This window comes from Mugil cephalus, chromosome 14 (assembly GCF_022458985.1).
Source record: "Mugil cephalus isolate CIBA_MC_2020 chromosome 14, CIBA_Mcephalus_1.1, whole genome shotgun sequence".
NCBI classification, from domain to species: domain Eukaryota; kingdom Metazoa; phylum Chordata; class Actinopteri; order Mugiliformes; family Mugilidae; genus Mugil; species Mugil cephalus.
Window position 1 is genome coordinate 21915444 of NC_061783.1, and position 21564 is coordinate 21937007.

General features: G+C 38.2%; 1 protein-coding gene and 1 long non-coding RNA gene across 2 annotated transcripts; both read left to right on the forward strand.

The window, feature by feature from the left end:
* Positions 1-343: 343 nt before the first annotated feature.
* LOC125019685 (zinc transporter Slc39a7-like) lies at positions 344-9735 on the forward strand. Its single transcript, XM_047604638.1, is given in 9 exon segments — positions 344-500; positions 1259-1732; positions 1735-1775; positions 3145-3313; positions 5483-5560; positions 5657-5797; positions 5881-5982; positions 7122-7318; positions 8798-9735. Coding segments are annotated over 8 exon segments (1449 nt in total). The 5' UTR covers positions 344-500; positions 1259-1266; the 3' UTR covers positions 9053-9735.
* Positions 9736-18097: 8362 nt separating this feature from the next.
* LOC125019547 lies at positions 18098-19666 on the forward strand. Its single transcript, XR_007114085.1, has 2 exons — positions 18098-18235; positions 19356-19666. It is a non-coding gene; the product is annotated as an uncharacterized LOC125019547 (long non-coding RNA).
* Positions 19667-21564: the final 1898 nt, after the last annotated feature.

The following is a 21564-nucleotide window of genomic DNA, read 5'->3' on the forward strand; positions in this document are numbered from 1 at the left end:
ATTTGAAACGTCTTTATGTATATAATAATATTTTATGCATTGTTGAGCTATTCATATTGTGAACTATTTGTTTATCAGCTCCAGCATCCTGCTCGTCTCCAGGATGATGCTGCTGCCTCGTAAATCTAAACACTCCGAATATCTCGCGAGACTTTAGGTAAAACTCACCTCTCGTTTCCTTTAAAATGATTAGAAATAATATTTCTACTTTTGGGATTTAATTTACTTTTTGTGTGTTTAATGGTTTAGATTGTATTAAGATGCTAATGTAGGAAAGAAAAAAAAACAGATAGAGACATCAGGAGAGAAAAGAGAAGCTGGTACACTTTGAATGGAAGTTTGTTCTCGCGAGATTTGTTTTGGTGAGTCCAGTTGAGTAAATGCCACGTCTTATTCAGAGCTACCAGTAGCATCAACGTAGACAGAAATATTAGCAGCTCAGCTCACAGGACGGAGAGTTATCCAGAGGTCCGACAGGCACCGACATTTGGCACCATCCGGTAAGAACGAACAGTTTATTTTTCCTTGAATAACGTCTTTATTTACGATGCTTCTGGGTTAGCAACATGCTAGCAGGTTGGTTAATAGTCAGCTAGCAACTTGCTAGCAGCTTTCTAGGAGCACAGGGGTTGTTGTTGTTTGTTTGCTTTTACTGTTTAATGAGAGATTAACGTTTTAAACGAGTTTTAAAGGGGATTATCAGCTCTATGATATGGGGTAATGCGAAGCTAATTGGCTAATAGACAAAAGCAGAAAGTTAGCTTAACTTGAATGGATGAGCTAGCAGGGGATGTGTCATTAGAAAGTAACCACTGCATCAGATCACATCAGATACTCTTTACTCCTACTAATGCGTATAATGCTGCTGTTTGCTGCAGTGTTATACCCCACGAAACCAGAAAGTGAATGTTTAGTATAGCACAGCTTAGCATGAACTTCCCTCAATGCAGCTTGCAGGTTGCTAAGTGCTGCACAGTCATTTCCTGCAGTTTCAATGATGTTTGAATTAAAGAAAAGCTGCAGCCTGTTATGTTGGCGTCATGCAAACTGCAAAATCTGAAGATGTGACTAAACAGTCTCCTTGTGGATGAATAAATTCTGTCCTCTGCAATAACTAGTTTATTTACTTGTGTTAATAAGTTTTTACAAGTTGAGGAAACTTCAGTGTTTTTCTGAATGGATGTTTTACCTTTTCAACGCTAGTTTCGCCCACGTAAATGTAACTTTATTGCCCTCTTGTCTTTCTTTTCGGCATCAGGGGATAACATGGGCTGTGTACGTCTGCTGGCGCTGACACTGGCCACATCTGCAGCGCTGCTGTTCGCCTCCCATTCGGCCAGAGCTCACAGCCATTCCCACGGCGACCACGGCCACGACCACGGCCACGGCCACGGCCACGGGCACCATCACCACGGGCACTCCCACGGAGATGACGATCACCACGAACACTCCCACGGCCCCGAGGTGAAGATGTTCCACGGGGCGAGCAAGTGGAGCGCGGAGGCCAACCTCCCCGTGGACGAGGACGAGCATCACGGACACGGACACGGACACGGACACGATCATGGACATGGACACGATCACGGACATGGACATGGACACGGACACGATCATGGACACGCTCACTCCCACGATCACGGACACGCTCACTCCCACGATCACGGACATAATGAGGATATTGTTCGCGTACACAAGGAGGAGGTCGGGCACGGAGGCGAGAGGACGAAGCGGGAGGCGGGGGAGAGAAGAGGGACACAGTGGAGCTCTGGACACAGGTGCGATGGTTGTGTGATATTTGTATGCAGCTGCAGCGTCAGTGGTGTGAATTCACGAACGTGTTACCTCCCATTTTCACTGCACAAGCTGAGTCTGCCTGTGTAAATATAGGTGTGAAGCTTCTCTTAACGAGTTTATGAGTTCTTTCACCAAGTCACAGCCTCCAGTCAAGAAAGAGCCTGCTACAACCTGCAGTTTTTGTGCATTAAGTAGATTAAAAAATAACTTTTTAATTAACAAGAGATAAAGTCAGGGGCGTTTTTCCTTTCATGCTAAGCTAAGCTAACAGTCCGTGGCTCCAGATTTCTGTATAATGACCAGATTTTCACCTTAACACCTGAATTTATGCAACAAACTAAATAAGAGCGTTTCCCTGAAAGACTTAATTCTTCAGGCGCTTTACATGGAATATGTGAATATTGGCTGCACGCTTTCTTTCTTCTTCTTTATATTTACCAGAGAGATGAATGTGGACGCTAGTAAAGCTGGCAGGGTTCTGGAGGATTTATGAAAACTTCCAGAATAAGAAGAAAAGGAAGCACTACATCTGCCTTTTATGGCTCCGATGGTTAAAAAATAAATAAATCAGCAGGGAGGAGGTTTTTCACAGGAGCTGGAACTGACATCAGCAGCTTTTTAGTGGGGTCATGTGACTTGTTGGCAGGCCTTGTGTTTTCACTTTCCCTAAATAACTCAGATTACAGAACCGCAGATTCCACTGAAAACAGTGGGTTTCTCCACTTTTAGTTGTTGTTTGTAAGGAATAAATCATGAGGGCAGCCTCAGATACTAACACTTTACCTACTATTTATTTAGTACAAATGAAAAGTTTAAAAGTTGAGGAACCTTCAGCATTTTTTAATTATGAATGGATGTTGTTGTTTCTTCTTCTTATTATTATTATTTTTTATTTGCCAACATTTAACAGGACATACAAAGGAGTCAGGATTTAAATGACCTTCCTCAGAGGCTACGATGCAGCAGCTAAACACAAAAATGTGCAAACGTTGAGAATATATAAAATATCCTGTATGTGCAAAGTAGACTAAAGAGAAACATGACAATACAAACAGGAAGAACCAGTAATTAAAGACAAATAAGACATGAGTAGGAGATAACAGCTGAACCTCATGTAGAATTGAGGAGAAAAACTAAATAAAAATAATAATAAGCGATTGAAAAAGGAGCGTAGAAAATAAAATAAGTGATAATTAGAATGTTTTAAGACGACACTGGTCAGGTTTTTATTTCTAACCCTTATAACAGCAGCTTATTCCTCTTTGATTAACCTCCAGTCCGATGACGTTTTCTCCGACAGGAACCGCACTGACGCGCTCAAAGTAAACTTCCCTCCGTCATTGTCTGCAGGCTATCGGAGCCACGCTCCTGATCAGCGCCGCTCCCTTCCTCATCCTCTTCCTCATCCCGGTCCAGTCCAACAGCGACCAGCACCAGAACCTGCTCAAGGTGCTGCTCAGCTTCGCCTCCGGTGGACTCCTGGGCGACGCCTTCCTGCACCTCATCCCACACGCTCTGGGTAGGTTTCATCTCACCACCGGCCAAAAGGAAATCACACGTTTCTACTGTTCAGGATCAGGTCTTAGTTTTAACAAAAAAAAAGTTTACAAAACACAAAAATAAACATTTTATTTCCCCTCGTCTGAGCCACAACAAATGAACAAATATACATAAACAAATACATCCTGCATGTTTTGAAAATGTCTTAAAGGTTAAGTTTTCAAACTAAAGGATGTTTCAGGGTTTTTCTTAACCTGAGGACATTTTCGAGATGTATAATATGTTATTTTTATTTGTTGTTGAAGTCTGTTTGGGTGGATTGTTTCATTTGGAAGAGATCATTTTTATTTTATTTTATTTTTACGTTACTAAACTGAAAGGCTTAATTAGTAGCCGATCACTGTAACGGTTAAAACAAGTCAAGTGCAAAATAGTTTAGTTTATTTGGAACATGTAAAAAAACAAAACAAAATAATATTAGGGATGGACAGAAGAAACATGACAATAACAATAAATGAGAAAATAAATAAACGATGAAGTAAACAAACTAACAAACTTCTTCATAGGTCAATGATATATGTATTATTATTCACTTCCTGTCACTATAATAACAATAATAATAATCTTTATATTGTGTATACATATATTTATACATACATACGTTACCAAGGGTAACACAAAATAATAAAAAATAACAATAAATATGAATCTAAGTATAGACAGTAAATGATAGAAAGGTTGTAATATTTAGCCAATTCTTAAGTTTTACTACGTTGTTTTTCCTGAAATCCTCCTTGAAATCCTGCCCCCTGCTGGAATCAGGACAACCCTGTTTTTTTCTTATTGTTTTTTTGGATCAAAATTTTCTAAATCCAACTGAAAAGTTTGATCCAGATCAACACTAGGATTTGAACACGTGATCTAACATATTTTGAACAACACATTTTCAAAATATGATCCAAAATCTGATCAGATTAACTTTGAACAACTGGCCCCAGACGTCAATAAATAACACAAAAGGTCCCATCTTCACATATATACACACTAATAGTTTACCCCATTTACACAGTAAGTTGAATCTAATCTAATAAATGATGTAAATTATGAATAAATAGTGGATGAACATAAATTAGTGGTTTTAAATCTGCAGAATAAGATTTTGATTTATTATAATCCTGATACAAGATGGTAGAAATTAGTTTGTGTGTTCCTACGCAACAATCTGCATCATTCATTCATTTATTTATTCATTTATTTGCTGCTTTCTGCTTTTTTTTTAATCTCCTTCTGCAGCTAGTTCACCACACATAGATGCAGCCTCTGCTTCGGTTCATTTTTACTGCTATGGAGACTCATGCATCAGTTTGTTGGTTTTGTTGAGGGACATTTGATCTGCAGTCGTCTGCTCCTGCTCTTTTTTTTCTGCTCTGCTACATTTGACCTTCGAACCTGAGTCGAAACATACGGTGGGAAAAAACAGAAAAGAAAACACGTGCGCTTCAAATACTCACAAGACCAACAAAATACAGGAGCACGGCGCAGGAAGCACAAACCTGAACGGGCTGAACGAGCTGGTTGTTCAGAGTTTTCTCACTTGTGTAGTTGTTGAAGTTTCCAACTCATCAGTCCTGTTAGAAATAGAAATAAGTGTTTTATCTCTCGCTAAGACATAAAACTTTATTTACCCACAAAAGTATGAACCCTGGAAAAATGAAAATGAAAAAGATTCATGTTTCCAAGTTCAATAATCTAAAACTTAAAAAACACGACAAACATTATGATAAAGATGATCGTAGATGATTCAAGTGCAGCTAATATAAAATAAAAGATCTGAACTTATTTATATCAGCTGCATTATTCTCACACTTTAATCCTCTGGAAATGTTTTAGTGACATCACAGCATGTATGTTAATTACATGATGCACAAAGTTTTACTCAAATGCCATGAATTTGAATTTGAATTTTGAAATTTGAAGTGTGTGTGAAGCCTGTGGGGAAATGAGGACGTTACAGCTGCAAAATACAAAACAGTGACACTTTCTAACTATATACCAGTAGATAATAGTCGTGTCTTTGACGCTGATTCATGTTTGTGCATATTGTTCTTAAACTTACTGGATGAATTGGGCTGAATGTGTGTGACTCTCCTGCAGCAGCAAAGTTTATCAGCCTCTTTGTTCTGCACAGAGCCCCACTCCCACCACGAAGACGGAGACCACGGACACTCCCACGCTGAAGAGTCCCAGGACCACGGCCACTCCCACGGTACGCAGTGATTCCCCCCCCTCCCCCCACCTGACCCTCCACACAGCATGCGTCATGCCTCTTCTGCTGACCGCTGCGTATCCTCTACCTGCACAGGAGCCGCCCACGGCCACATGATGTCCGTGGGCCTGTGGGTTCTCGCCGGGATCATCGCCTTCCTGGTCGTGGAAAAGTTTGTGCGTCTGCTGAAGGGAGGACACGGACACGGACACGGACACTCCCACGGACACTCCCACGGTACTTTTAGGGTTTTTAAAAGAAATCTAAATGTCTGTAGAGGATCTAATTATTATTATTATCATTATTATTATTATTTTCAGCTGCTAATAAGGACAAGGACAGTGATGGAGAGGAAGAGAAAAAGAAGAAGAAAGAAAGCAAAGATAAGAAGGAGCCGAAGAAAGAGGAGAAAAAGAGCACAGGTGAACAAACCTTTTTATCAAAGCTGTTAACAGACCTGACCACTAGAGGGAGCAGGAGGCTTTTATTTTCAGAGCCGTGTATTAGAGAGAGTCGGTCCAACTCAAACCACGGGCGCCATGTTTGCTACATCAGAGGTTAGATTGTACAGTGTAACCCTATGTAGAAATAAATGTCTTATTTCCACCATTACCAGGCCTATAAATGTTATTAATATGTAAAAGGTCCTCACTTAAATATCCCAGCGTCTACTTCCTTTAAATATCTTAAATGAGCTGTAAAATGCTTTGTAGCCCAATCACCTCATCAGTCATGGAGCTGTGTTTACCTTCTCCTCAATCTCCGTGTTCATCCATCACCGTTAAAAGGTTCAAATTACTCAGAAAAATTATAAATACTCAGAAATAGTGAAAAGTAAACTAATCTGTTATTTAGTATTATCATTGTAGCATTAGCATGCTAGCCATAATAACTTAGTAGTAACTGAGGTAAAGTTACGTGTTAATTAAATGTGTCTATGAACATAAATTACATGAACACATGGGTTTCACAGTATATTTGACGCTAGCTGCTATTTTTCTAAGCCTTTAGATAACTAGCATAAGACTAGCATAAGGCTAGCATAAGGCTAACTTCAAACTTCATTCATTTATATTTTTGAGATCAACGTTCACATTAATGATGGTGTGACTTTATTTTGCTTATATAAAATCTTAACAAACGTCAAAGAGAGACGTTGACATTTACCTCATCACATAATAGAGAGAAACCAGCTTTTAATCTTCTGCTCCATAACTTTCTCCGTTTCCTCCGTGTTTTCCTGATCCTGTGGCATATTTTAACTTTTAATCCAGCTTTATTCTCGTTATTGCCACTTCTCTACGGTTCTGTTACTTTTAGTTTCTTTGAAATAGTCTCCACAGTTCACTGGAAAGACTCATGGCTCAGATTTCACACACCCGTGCAGATACTTTATGAGCGAATGAGCGAAAAGAATGTAAAGAGCGGAGGAGGCTTTGTTCCGGACATTAAGAGAAAAAATAACTTTGTGCAATGTGAATAAATGATTGAATAAACAGAGACGGTGGTTTAGATGTTCTCGTCCCCTCCTCCTCCTCCTCCTCCTCCTCCTCCGTCCCAGATATCAAGGTGTCGGGGTACCTCAACCTGGCCGCCGACTTCACGCACAATTTCACGGACGGCCTGGCCATCGGGGCGTCGTTCCTGGTCAGTCCAGCGGTGGGCGCCGTCACCACCGTCACCATCCTGCTGCACGAGGTCCCGCACGAGATCGGAGACTTCGCCATCCTCGTCCAGTCCGGCTGCACCAAGAAGAAGGTAGGACGACCTTCGCGTCTACGTCTACGTCCAGATTAAATTATTACTGTGTCTTAATTAGAAGGTGTTAATTAGCTCCAGACGCTAATGATGCGTCAAATATGCAGCTCACATCCTAAAACCAGCCCAACACAAGGTCCAGTCTGGCCCATGGGATGAATTTGCAAGGTGTTATAATTACTAATTAGCAGATATTAACTATATCTAATATACTTATAGAGCTCTGGACGTCACATGACTTTTTCTGTTGGCGCCGCCATATTTTACTGCACTTTAAAGAGATACAAAATGACCAATATAAGTCAAAAACTCAACAGGTCTCTGTTATATTTCAGCCTTTTATAACACATTTTAAATGAATTTTTAAATGCATCACAACATACACTAAATAATTCTTTTATTTTTAACATGATCATAATAACAAGTGACTGTTTAAATCCTGGATTTCTTTTTCATTGTGACTCGTTTTAGTGCTGAATGAGTAACATCGCTCTGTAATCCACGTTCTAAACATCAGCCTTTATGAAAACAACGTCGTGTTAAAACCTGCTAAGTAAACTAGTTACGCTTGGAAAGCGCTGGATTCTGTCCCTGGTAGAAAGTGGTTGAACCTGTTTCTTGAGGGATCTCACCGCTCGGTTTTCTCCGTCTCGCAGGATCTTTGTTAATCCTATAAAACAACTTTCCCTTTGCTTGTCCTCGACTGTTCTGTCGTCACCAGGTTAATTAGTTAGTTCCTCACAGCTGTAAAGCTGAAGCGAGTTTTCCTGACGATATGGCGACGTTGTGATTAACACTTTCCTGAGGTTTAATAAGAAAGTAACGTAACCAGACAGTATTTTTCCTAAAGTTTTAAAGATTTTTTAAAAAAATAATAACTAATTAAGTGTTAAAATAGCCAATGGACGTGTACTTCTTTTCACTATTTATAGGTTTATAAGACTAAAATCTTTAGGTGTTTGGGAAATAAGAACCATCTTTGAACTTGAACTAGTTTCTGAAATAAATTATGAGGACTCAGGGATTAGTTCACTGTATATTACAATCTAAGTCACCAATTTCCAGAATTGGAAACGATGAAATCCCAACGTCCTCAAACGTGTACGTGTGAATTTGTTACATTATCAACTGAAAAAGTTAATTAGCATAAATAAATAAAATGTATTGAGCCTTCACTACCAATAAGTGTCCCCATATGAGGACAACAGGTCTAAATGAAGCAGAATAAGCTGCAACAAACCTAGAATATAATGTCCCCGTATGAGGACGCCGGGTATCAGGAGGTTAATTTATTTATAAAGCTCCTCGCTGCACACGTTTATATCGAACCGTCTTTTCATGAACCGGAAAAACTGCGTAATGGTGCTAGAAATAGTTTAAATGAACATAAATTACACTTATCTGCATATAATTAAATTAAATGAAATTAAATAGATGACATTACGTGTTGTGATCGTCCTCCTCCTCGTCCTCCTCCAGGCCATGTGTCTTCAGCTGCTCACAGCCCTGGGGGCTCTGGCCGGGACGTCCTGCTCCCTGGCGGCCGAGGGCGTCGGCGCCGCCGCCACCGCCTGGATCCTCCCCTTCACGGCCGGCGGCTTCGTCTACATCGCCACGGTGACGGTGCTGCCCGAGCTGCTGGCCGGACGCTCCAGCTTCGGCCAGTCGCTGATGGAGATCCTGGCGCTGCTGTTCGGCGTCGGCATGATGGTGCTGATCGCAGAGTACGAGTGAGACGTGGAGGGAAAAGCTTCTTCCCACGAGAGAGAACGAGAGAAAGAAAGAAAGTAAACAGAGACCGAGAGGGGAAAAGGTCAAAACTGACGGTTTTAGGTAGAGATGGATCATGAGGTGGATTATGTTTTTTTTATTATTATTATTTTGTCAGTAGATGGAGAATGGATGATTTTTTTGTTTGTTGCTGTTGTTTTTTTTTTGTTGTTGTTTTTTTAGCAGTTCATGGGCACATCCCTGATTTGTGATAATTATTTTTTATTTTTTTTGAGCAGATTTAATAAAAAAAAATAAAAAAAAACTGGAGGACCTCGACTCCAGCTTCACTACACGGACCATCCAGCTGATAGCGAGTTCCCCTGTGGCTTAAGATAAAATATAAAAAAATATTCCTGTGATTTGACCAGCAGTTCGTCCTCAGACCTGAGCCGTGTCGCTCACTTTTACGCATTTAACGTCCTGAATGTCTATATTTTTACATTCCACAGCAGTAAACGTCGTGGCTTCAAAGCGGCACCGAGCCAGTGGACACCTGATCGGTTGTTGTTGTTGTTGTTGTTGCGTGAACATTCCCGCAAAGCGATGGAGATGGAGGAACGATGAATTAAAGCTGAAATTGTTATTTTCAAATATTTCTTCTCTGCGTATTTCTGTAATTAAAGATGAACGGCTGAAAAACGAAAGGAGGCGTTTCGTTTAATTCATTTAATCCGCTGCTGTTCACACTCCTGACCACTAGAGGGAGTGAGGAGCAGGTGGCGGGGGCTTTACTCTTAGTTTACAATAATCTGTGCAGTTTACTGGAAACACGCCTGACTCAGGTTTCACAGAGGATGCAGATATATCGAGGCGTATCATCAGATCACACCCAGGCTGCTGACACGCTACAGATCCCAATCAGCAACATGTGAATTCACAGACCTCACGTTCAGGTTCAACTCACTGAAGAGTCTAAAAATAACGTTGAAAAAAACACAGAGGGAGATTGGTGTCAGAGATGAGATGTGCAGATTAGATCTTAAAATAGTTGACCTGGAAAGAAGTTTAGAGGCCTCTGGGTTCAAAGAATGATTGTATAAGTAAATTCCCAAAGAGATTGAAACCATCTGGTGTTATGGCATAAAAACATCCTCCTGGTAAGTTTAGAGCTGTCACTTAAAAATCACAGCAGGAAATTTCCAAAGAGGTAGAAACCATCTGGTGTTATGGCATAAAAACATCCTCCTGGTAAGTTTAGAGCTGTCACTTAAAAATCATAGCAGGAAATAAGTAAAAGCAACTTAAGTGGATCCGGATTCCAATATTTTTGTTTGTTTCTGTCGGACAGTTGTCTCACATTGTGAGAAACTTGCAAAAACAAGACGCACTTGACGTACAAAACAACAAAAATGGAACAATACAAAGTAAATGCAAAAAAAAAAAAAAAAAAAAAAAAAAAAACTGAGAAGTTAAAATTCTGGTTAAAATTGCAAAATTTTTGCAAGAATAAGTAAGTGTGTGTGTGTGTGTGTGTGTGTGTGTGTGTGTGTGTGTGTGTGTGTGTGTGTGTGAGTGTGTTTTACAGTAACTGGGTGTTTGTGAATTAAATTTGTGTACCATTCAAAAAAACTGATCAAATCGTATTAAAACTGCATTAAAAATACACATAAAATGAACTATGTTCAATATAAAAAATTATCTGAAACAAGATTTTTTTTACCTGTTTTTTTTCTTTTTTTTTATACGTCCAAGATTAGTAGCATAATTGACTTTTACACATATTTACTTTTTGTGCAGCATCAGATTTTCATCAAAACTCCCTCCCCATTGACTCCCATTATAACCACATTTCTTTAAAGCTCAAAAATGACACTAAATAAGAAGTTTTTTTTTTCAGTGCTGGTCATTTCCCCGGTTCAGAAAGGTTCAAATTTAACAAATAGCACCATTTCTCCATCACACTGGCTTTGCTGCTGTAGAGTGGAAGTTAAGAAGTTAACGGTACATGAGAGTTAACTCTCTTTATTTCTAGGATGAGCTGTGAACCTGGATGTGATTCCTGAGCCGATGCTAAGTCACGCTGAGAAATACCCACTGATGAGGAACCAGTCATGCTGTTCAAGAGGTTTTTAAAAAGAGGCGACTGGACTTGTCGAGCTTCTTGAAGATGTTGTTGATGCAGAAGAATCAAAGGGAGAGAGGTTTGATCTCCTCTGATCTTTCTATCCTGACTGTAGAGACCAGAAACACTGACTAACACACAGATGTTTACACATTCAGAATAATTCTCACAGTTTTTATCCCTGTTAGTATTATCCATGTTTTCCTCTGTTGTTTCTTAGGTCTTAGCTCCACGTTTCTTTTCCTCATGGGGGGGTTGGGAGGGGGAGTAATTTCTGGCCTGGCTACGAGGACCTACCCATCACAAACTTGCTTGACTTGTTTGAGTAAGAAACAAAAAGTGCTGACACTAATTACAGGTTAACAGCTGGATGTTCTTCCAAGGAAGTCATTATCAGTCGCAGGCTCTAGCCTGAAGGTGTGACTGAGGCTGAAACCTCTTGGCGACAGAAATGAAGGTCATAAAATAAGTTAATGACGTCTCTGTTAAGAGAAGCTCTCCTCCTTTACTCCTCCCTCAAACCATATGACCTCTCTGGCTAAGACTTTCACGCTACTCTCTATAAAAGATGGAGGTGGATGGCTGAGTCCTTTCCCCACTGAAAAAGTCTGATGTCTTCTCAATCCCACGTCATGAGGGTTTGTTCCATGTGTTTTCCCTCCTTCTCGTTTCCAACCTGTTTTGTGGGGACAGTCTGTCAATCAAATAATAAACGCTGGTCATTGTGAGTGAGTTTCCTGTTCACTTCATTCATTGTTGAGGCTTCGCTTCACTGCGTCTGATTGATTCTGTGAATTTTGGTATCGTATTTATAGTATCTAGTATCGCCGATACTAGATACTAGTTCTTGAAATGTCGTACTGCATCTGAATCATAATGATCATTGTTCTTTCAGTTAGTTAATTACAATTACGATAAAATACAGGATAAACAGTTTTTTCTTAACTAATTCAACTTTTACTGCACTTTTAGAAAAAAGTCATAAGTGCAAAATAAGAAAAAGGAACAATGTGACAAAAATATAAATATAACAACAACAACAACAATGGAAAACAAAGTCAGTTGAGCAAAATATGGAAACAAAGGTGACAATGTAATAATAAACATAAAAATGACTAAGTGAAGGAAATGTTGGCTTATTTTCCACCACAGACGTGACCCTTCTGCGTCCCGGGTCATTGTCTTCTCCTTCGAGCAGCGACACATTTCAGTAATGGCATCAGTTCCAGCTGTGCGATGCTGCTGTGATGCTATCAAACTCCGTCCACATCCACCTTTTACTACAGGTGGAGGTGGAGAAGCTCCTGCAGACTGATTCACTGGACGTATAGAAGATAAACTCTTCTATACGACAAGACACACTTGACGTACAAAACAACAAAAATGGAACAATACAAAGTAAATGCAAAAAAAAAAAAACTGAGAAGTTAAAATTCTGGTTAAAACTGCAAAATTTTTGCAAGAATAAGTAAGTGTGTGTGTGTGTGTGTGTGTGTGTGTGTGAGTGTGTTTTACAGTAACTGGGTGTTTGTGAATTAAATTTGTGTACCATTCAAAAAAACTGATCAAATCGTATTAAAACTGCATTAAAAATACACATAAAATGAACTATGTTCAATATAAAAAATGATCTGAAACAAGATTTTTTTTACCTGTTTTTTTTCTTTTTTTTTTATACGTCCAAGATTAGTAGCATAATTGACTTTTACACATATTTACTTTTTGTGCAGCATCAGATTTTCATCAAAACTCCCTCGTGGCTGTTTTCGCCCCATTGACTCCCATTATAACCACATTTCTTTAAAGCTCAAAAATGACACTAAATAAGAAGTTTTTTTTTTTTTTCAGTGCTGGTCATTTCCCCGGTTCAGAAAGGTTCAAATTTAACAAATAGCACCATTTCTCCATCACACTGGCTTTGCTGCTGTAGAGTGGAAGTTAAGAAGTTAACGGTACATGACAGTTAACTCTCTTTATTTCTAGGATGAGCTGTGAACCTGGATGTGATTCCTGAGCCGATGCTAAGTCACACTGAGAAATACCCACTGATGAGGAACCAGTCATGTTGTTCAAGAGGTTTTTAAAAAGAGGCGACTGGACTTGTAGAGCTTCTTGAAGATGCTCTGTTTTATTATTACGGACCTCAGCTGCTTTTAGATATTTCTACTATTTTACTGTTTTTAACTGTTTTTAGCTGAACCTTCTCACTGGGAGGCAGAAGAATCAAAGGGAGAGAGGTTTGATCTCCTCTGATCTTTCTATCCTGACTGTAGAGACCAGAAACACTGACTAACACACAAATGTTTACACATTCAGAATAATTCTCACAGTTTTTATCCCTTTTAGTATTATCCATGTTTTCCTCTGTTGTTTCTTAGGTCTTAGCTCCACGGTTTTTCCTCATGGGGGGGTTGGGAGGGGGAGTAATTTCTGGCCTGGCTACGAGGACCTACCCATCACAAACTTGCTTGACTTGTTTGAGTAAGAAACAAAAAGTGCTGACACTAATTACAGGTTAACAGCTGGATGTTCTTCCAAGGAAGTCATTATCAGTCGCAGGCTCTAGCCTGAAGGTGTGACTGAGGCTGAAACCTCTTGGCGACAGAAATGAAGGTCATAAAATAAGTTAATGACGTCTCTGTTAAGAGAAGCTCTCCTCCTTTACTCCTCCCTCAAACCATATGACCTCTCTGGCTAAGACTTTCACGCTACTCTCTATAAAAGATGGAGGTGGATGGCTGAGTCCTTTCCCACTGAAAAAGTCTGATATCTTCTCAATCCCACGTCATGAGGGTTTGTTCCATGTGTTTTCCCTCCTTCTCGTTTCCAACCTGTTTTGTGGGGACAGTCTGTCAATCAAATAATAAACGCTGGTCATTGTGAGTGAGTTTCCTGTTCACTTCATTCATTGTTGAGGCTTCGCTTCACTGCGTCTGATTGATTCTGTGAATTTTGGTATCGTATCTATACAGTAGTATATAGTATCGCCGATACTGACACTAGTTCTTGAAATGTCGTACTGCATCTGAATCATAATGATCATTGTTCTTTCAGTTAGTTAATTACAATTACGATAAAATACAGGATAAACAGTTTTTTCTTAACTAATTCAACTTTTACTGCACTTTTAGAAAAAAGTCATAAGTGCAAAATAAGAAAAAGGAACAATGTGACAAAAATATAAATATAACAACAACAACAACAATGGAAAACAAAGTCAGTTGAGCAAAATATGGAAACAAAGGTGACAATGTAATAATAAACATAAAAATGACTAAGTGAAGGAAATGTTGGCTTATTTTCCACCACAGACGTGACCCTTCTGCGTCCCGGGTCATTGTCTTCTCCTTCGAGAACCGACACATTTCAGTAATGGCATCAGTTCCAGCTGTGCGATGCTGCTGTGATGCTATCAAACTCCGTCCACATCCACCTTTTACTACAGGTGGAGGTGGAGAAGCTCCTGCAGACTGATTCACTGGACGTATAGAAGATAAACTCTTCTATACGACAAGACACACTTGACGTACAAAACAACAAAAATGGAACAATACAAAGTAAATGCAAAAAAAAAAAAAAAACTGAGAAGTTAAAATTCTGGTTAAAATTGCAAAATTTTTGCAAGAATAAGTAAGTGTGTGTGTGTGGTGTGTGTGTGTGTGTGTGTGTGTGTGTGTGTGTGTGTGTGTGTGTGTGTGTGTGTGTGTGTGTGTGTGTGAGTGTGTTTTACAGTAACTGGGTGTTTGTGAATTAAATTTGTGTACCATTCAAAAAAACTGATCAAATCGTATTAAAACTGCATTAAAAATACACATAAAATGAACTATGTTCAATATAAAAAATTATCTGAAACAAGATTTTTTTTACCTGTTTTTTTTCTTTTTTTTTTATACGTCCAACATTAGTAGCATAATTGACTTTTACACATATTTACTTTTTGTGCAGCATCAGATTTTCATCAAAACTCCCTCATGGCTGTTTTCATTGACTCCCATTATAACCACATTTCTTTAAAGCTCAAAAATGACACTAAATAAGAAGTTTTTTTTTTTTTTCAGTGCTGGTCATTTCCCCGGTTCAGAAAGGTTCAAATTTAACAAATAGCACCATTCTCCATCACACTGGCTTTGCTGCTGTAGAGTGGAAGTTAAGAAGTTAACGGTACATGAGAGTTAACTCTCTTTATTTCTAGGATGAGCTGTGAACCTGGATGTGATTCCTGAGCCGATGCTAAGTCACGCTGAGAAATACCCACTGATGAGGAACCAGTCATGCTGTTCAAGAGGTTTTTAAAAAGAGGCGACTGGACTTGTAGAGCTTCTTGAAGATGCTCTGTTTTGTTATTACGGACCTCAGCTGCTTTTAGATATTTCTACTATTTTACTGTTTTTAACTGTTTTTAGCTGAACCTTCTCACTGGGAGGCAGAAGAATCAAAGGGAGAGAGGTTTGATCTCCTCTGATCTTTCTATCCTGACTGTAGAGACCAGAAACACTGACTAACACACAGATGTTTACACATTCAGAATAATTCTCACAGTTTCTATTCCTGTTAGTATTATCCATGTTTTCCTCTGTTGTTTCTTAGGTCTTAGCTCCACGTTTTTTTTCCTCATGGGGGGGTTGGGAGGGAGAGGGGGAGTAATTTCTGGCCTGGCTACGAGGACCTACCCATCACAAACTTGCTTGACTTGTTTGAGTAAGAAACAAAAAGTGCTGACACTAATTTCAGGTTAACAGCTGGATGTCCTTCCAAGGAAGTCATTATCAGTCGCAGGCTCTAGCCTGAAGGTGTGACTGAGGCTGAAACCTCTTGGCGACAGAAATGAAGGTCATAAAATTAATTAAAATTAAGTTAATGACGTCTCTGTTAAGAGAAGCTCTCCTCCTTTACTCCTCCCTCAAACCATATGACCTCTCTGGCTAAGACTTTCACGAAATGCACAGGTCTTAATGTGACTGTTAAATGTCCACAGACTTGGAATGAGGTTGAGAGTTTGCACCAAAGTCTATTTTTAAAAAGAAATTAAAGCAAAAAAAAAAATAAAATTAATCCAAGTTTGCTTATTCTGGCTCATGCACCCGTGTTTAAATCTTCTACTGGAATCACATCAGGTTGTTTTAGGGTTAAGTCAGAATTTAGGCAGAAACTGTTTTTCATAATTCACTGTGTTGCTGTGTCTTGATGTTTCTGGAGCCACGTTTATTCCTAAAATCACATCCTGCTGTGAATTATGAAATGAAGTTATATTTTAAATGACGTGCAAAATACAATAAAAACACAAACTGAAGGAGTTTATGCTTCTTGCCCGTTGGGTCTGAGAGTTTCTCCTTCCTCGTGCCTGTAGATAATAGTGGTACTTCCTGGGGGAAGCCCCAGCGTTGGAGATCTCTCTCATTTCCCCAAGTGTTGTTCCACTCATTTTAAGATCAACACGGTCTATTTATTTTACGTGCTTTATAACTGAAAACAGTAATCACACCATTTGGAACGCACACCTAGTAATAGTTAACAATTAACAATACAAAGAGGGCTGATTTGTGGTCGGTGCGTGTTGTTGCCATGGTGAACGGGTATTTAGACGTAGCTGATGCGTAGTTAGATGCACTTGACCCAGTTTTCTTATAACAAAAGTCAACATCATTAATATTCTGTGATGTCTTTATATATAAAACACTCTTCAGGTAGAAGTTTGAAACGTTTCTATTTTTTTTTTTTCAAGCTGTACACAGTGAATATGAAGTGATAAGTGTTAATTGATAACAATATGTGTGAGTTGTTTTGTGGTGTTTTGTTTTGTGTGTGTGTAAAGGTGAGTTGTTGCCAAGGTAAACGGATGTTTAGACACAATAAAACGCATTTAACCCAATTTTCTTTCTACATAAGTCAATGTAACCGAGCTCATTATTATTCTGTGACGTCTTTATATATAAAACATTATTCAGGTACAAGTTTGACACATTTTTAGTTTTTTTTTTTAAGTTGTTGTTATATTTTTGACAGATTTATGACCTTATAACTTTATATTTGATGTGTTATATGTATGGTTTTATGGCAAAAAGAATATATATATATATAAATCACTTAAACAATTTCAGACCTGCTGAAAACTACCAACATTTCAATCATTTTCAGGATTTTAACAATTTAAATGTCAGTCTAGTGATTCAAATTATTTCATTATTTTTTACATTAAAAAAAAGACAAACACTTAATTAATTTCCATAAAATAAAATGTAGGACGATGGAGCTTTGGTGGTAACTGGAGTCTTGGTTATGTCAAAGATTAGCAATAAAATTCATTTGATTGCATCTTTTTTTTTTTTTTTTGTGCATAAACCACTTAAACAACTTCAAACCTGCTCAAAACTACCAACATTTCAATCATTTGCAGGATTTTCAAACTTTAAATTCCAGTCTGAAAATGCAAAGTTTTAAATATTTTTTTACGAAAAAAGCCAAAAAAAAGAGAGAATAAATTTCCAATGTGATGCAAAATGCACCACGAGAGCATAAATGACATGTGAGAAGATGAAAATAGACCGTTTTTAAAGTTTTTTTTTTTTTTTTTTTTTTTGTCCGTTCTCGACCCTGATAAAGAAAAATGCAAAATCAAACAACCACTCGTTTTTTGTTTGTTTTGTTTTTTTTTTGTTTGTTTTTTTTTCTGAACGCAAAGTCTCCAACACACACGGACCCTTTTCCCTCCTAGATCCTGGTTTAGCTTCGATGGCCACATGCGCCTCATTTAAACTTTATTTAAATAATTATATAAATAAATGTAAATAAATATGACCATGAATGTGTCCGGTTAGTGTCAGGTAGGTGGAGCTCAGTCCTTATCCAGTCTGGACCTGATCCAGTCCACGTTTTCCCTGCGACCTTCCTAACGCGCTGTACCTGCAGACTGGGTGTGAAGCACACACAGCCGATAAGGATGGACGTAAGAAAGTAACTATTCATCACAGCTGGCACTAACACCCAATCATCTCCAGAACGCAGCAAACAGCACGAAGTCTCATGTGATTAATGTTAAAAGATGCATCCAGCTCTAAAATAAAGCTGCTGCTATCAGCTCACTGGTTAGTGTGGAATGCGTGATGAAGGCCCTGCATCATCCATCTATCTATCTATCTATCTATCTATCTATCTATCTATCTATCTATCTATCTATCTATCTATCTATCTATCTATCTATCTATCTATCAGCTCTATTTATGAACCTTATTCATTGGATTCACACCATGAAACAGGAACTGAGCTCATTCATTCATTATCACCAGTGGATAATAATTATAACAATGCTACTGCTACTAATACTACTACTACTTATTATTATTATTATTATTATTATTATTATTCCTCTACTCTACTGGAAAGATGAGTCTAAAGGAATTTCATGGAGTCATTTGTGGTTTAGATAAATATCATTAAGTAATAATTTAATAACATTTTAGTCACATATGTGAGCAAACCTCCACGTTGATCAGTTATTAATTGTTTCTGTTGGAACTTGTGTTTCTCGTTGCAAAGTGTTTAAAAACTGACTGAAATAATAACAATGAATAAACTCTCGGTCTTGCACTGAATCTCAATTTAGTCTAATATAATTATATATATATAATCTATAAAAGTTTCTCATCTTTCGTGTCTCTGTGTGTGATCTCATGCAGAGACATCAGAGACCTGTTTCTCTCTATAAACGCAATCTATTCCATCTCATTCTAAGCTCAGACAGAACAAGTGAAAAGTTCTCCACAAACACTCACTGATTTCTCACTTAGACCAATGTTTTGGTTGTTTTTAATCGTGGTGACTTTATTGTAGAAAGGTTTCTCCTTTAAGTCTCTTGCTCCTAGAGAATTTTAGGAGAAACATTTTAGACGAAATAGAAACTAAAATGAGGCTGAGATGAGAATCTCAAATTTGTCTTAAAAATCACAAATAAAAAAAAAATAAATAAATATAAATAAAATAAATTTACATTAAAGTAATTATTTTTTTATCTAAGTGTCCAAGGTGATCCTGTTGTTTAGTCAGTTGCTTAGCAACAGTGTTTCCTGATTTTGACCTTATTCTCTCTGATTTGCAACATATTCAGACCGTCTGTAAAATTTCCAGGTTCTTCACAGTTTCCCGGTTGATGCAGCCAGAACCACGACAATAATTATTTTTTTTTTGTTTGTTTTGTGTGTTTTCCAGATCTACTTGAGCCCGTGCTCTTTGTTTACCGAGTGCCTCCAACGTGAGAACTTCCGCAGTCACGACGCACTGATGACGCGCAGTGACAAAGCCTTTCATTGGCCCTCAGACCATATTTCTCTTTTGGTTCCACATTTTTTTCTGTCTATGTTATTATGCGTTTCTTTCGTGGCCCCGGGGCCTCGAAGGTTGGAGGCGGTTCAACACAAACACCTTCTGCTTCTGATAAAAGGACTCGTTCTGTCTCGTTTCCTGGTGTGTTGATCCACGTTTTTTTTATTTATTTTTTTTTAATAAATCTTTTAAGCCCCTTTAATTCATCTGGGTCCATTCAGTGTGCGTCATGTAACTGAAAACATTATTTACATACAGTGTAAATATGGAGTACACACCTGCTGTAGTTAACAATTAACACTATGCGTGAGTGGACGTGTGACACTGCGCACTGGGGTTGAAAGAAGCTAATTCTGGTTACTCTTAATAACAATTGAAAAAAAAGGTGATGTATAAAGGAGCTTAGAGGCTTCGAGGTTCAAAGAAGAGACTTCACCTTAAAGTAAATCCCCAAAGAAATCGAAACCATCCGGTGTTATGACATTTTATGATGTGTTGCACATCAAGCGCAAGTGAGCGGCACGAGGTGCAACAACGAGACACTTAAAAAAGTAAAACTAAAAGAACTAATAAATCAAAAAAGGCTAAAACACTTTATATATATATATATATATATATATATATATATATATATATATATATATATATATATATATATATATATATATATGCCACAAACGTTCCGCAGTCATGACGCACTGATGACGTGCAGTGACAAAGCCTTTCATTGGCCCTCAGACCATATTTCTCTTTTGGTTCCACATTTTTTTCTGTCTATGTCATTATGCGTTTCTTTCGTGGCCCCGAGGCCTCGAAGGTTGGAGGCGGTTCAACACAAACACCTTCTGCTTCTGATAAAAGGACTCGTTCTGTCTCGTTTCCTGGTGTGTTGATCCACGTTTTTTTTATTTATTTTTTTTTAATAAATCTTTTAAGCCCCTTTAATGCATCTGGGTCCATTCAGTGTGCGTTATGTAACTGAAAACATTATTTACATACAGTGTAAATATGGAGTACACACCTGCTGTAGTTAACAATTAACACTATGCGTGAGTGGACGTGTGACACTGGTGTTGAAAGAAGCTAATTCTGGTTACTCTTAATAACAATTGAAAAAGAAGGTGATGTAAAAAGGAGCTTAGAGGCTTCGAGGTTCAAAGAAGAGACTTCACCTTAAAGTAAATCCCCAAAGAAATCGAAACCATCCGGTGTTATGACATTTTATGATGTGTTGCACATCAGGCGCAAATGAGCGGCACGAGGTGCAACAACGAGACACTTAAAAAAGTAAAACTAAAAGAACTAATAAATCAAAAAAGGCTAAAACACATATATATATGCCACAAACGTTTAATGTTTCACGCTTATATTTACATGTTTATTCATGTTCGTCTTAACAGTGTAAATAAATAAATAACAGTGAAAACATGTTGCAGGTTGTGACTGTTGATTCAAACATGTTTTCATTGTCAGAATAACGAGCTAAAATAACATAAACATGTAACTGTGCTGTGGATCGTGTCTAACGCTGTTGCCTCGTTCACTGAGGTAGGAACGGGAAATATAACAATAATAAGTAAATAGTAAATGAAATAAATAATGATGAGACATAAAAACTGGCTACGGATAAATGGTTAAAACGCCTGCAGCTTGAAGTCGTGGTGCAAAGATTTAAATGCGTTTAACTGTGTAACATCCAGTTTACTGTCAGCTCAGAAATGTTTTGTGTGTATGTTTTACTGTTTAACTTCTGAGACAAAGCAGCTCTCATTGTTCAGAGGAAGAATGTTTCTGAGGGGGAATTAGATGAGTAATAAGAGAAACTGAGCAGGCTGACGCTCGTCACCTTCTGTAGAAAACCAACCGTGTTTATGTAATAAATTGGAAATGAATGAATTGATTTGTCAATTATTTGTCGCTGTCGTACTATGTACATAAATACAAATTGTATTTTAAGCTTCATTTAAAATCCGTCAGTGAACTACGCTGAATATTATATACCACCAAGCTCGGTTACATTTTATATTTACAGCTTTAATAACAGTTCAGGAGTTGATGTTTTTACAGAAGCTCTGAAACCTCAAATTGCCATAAA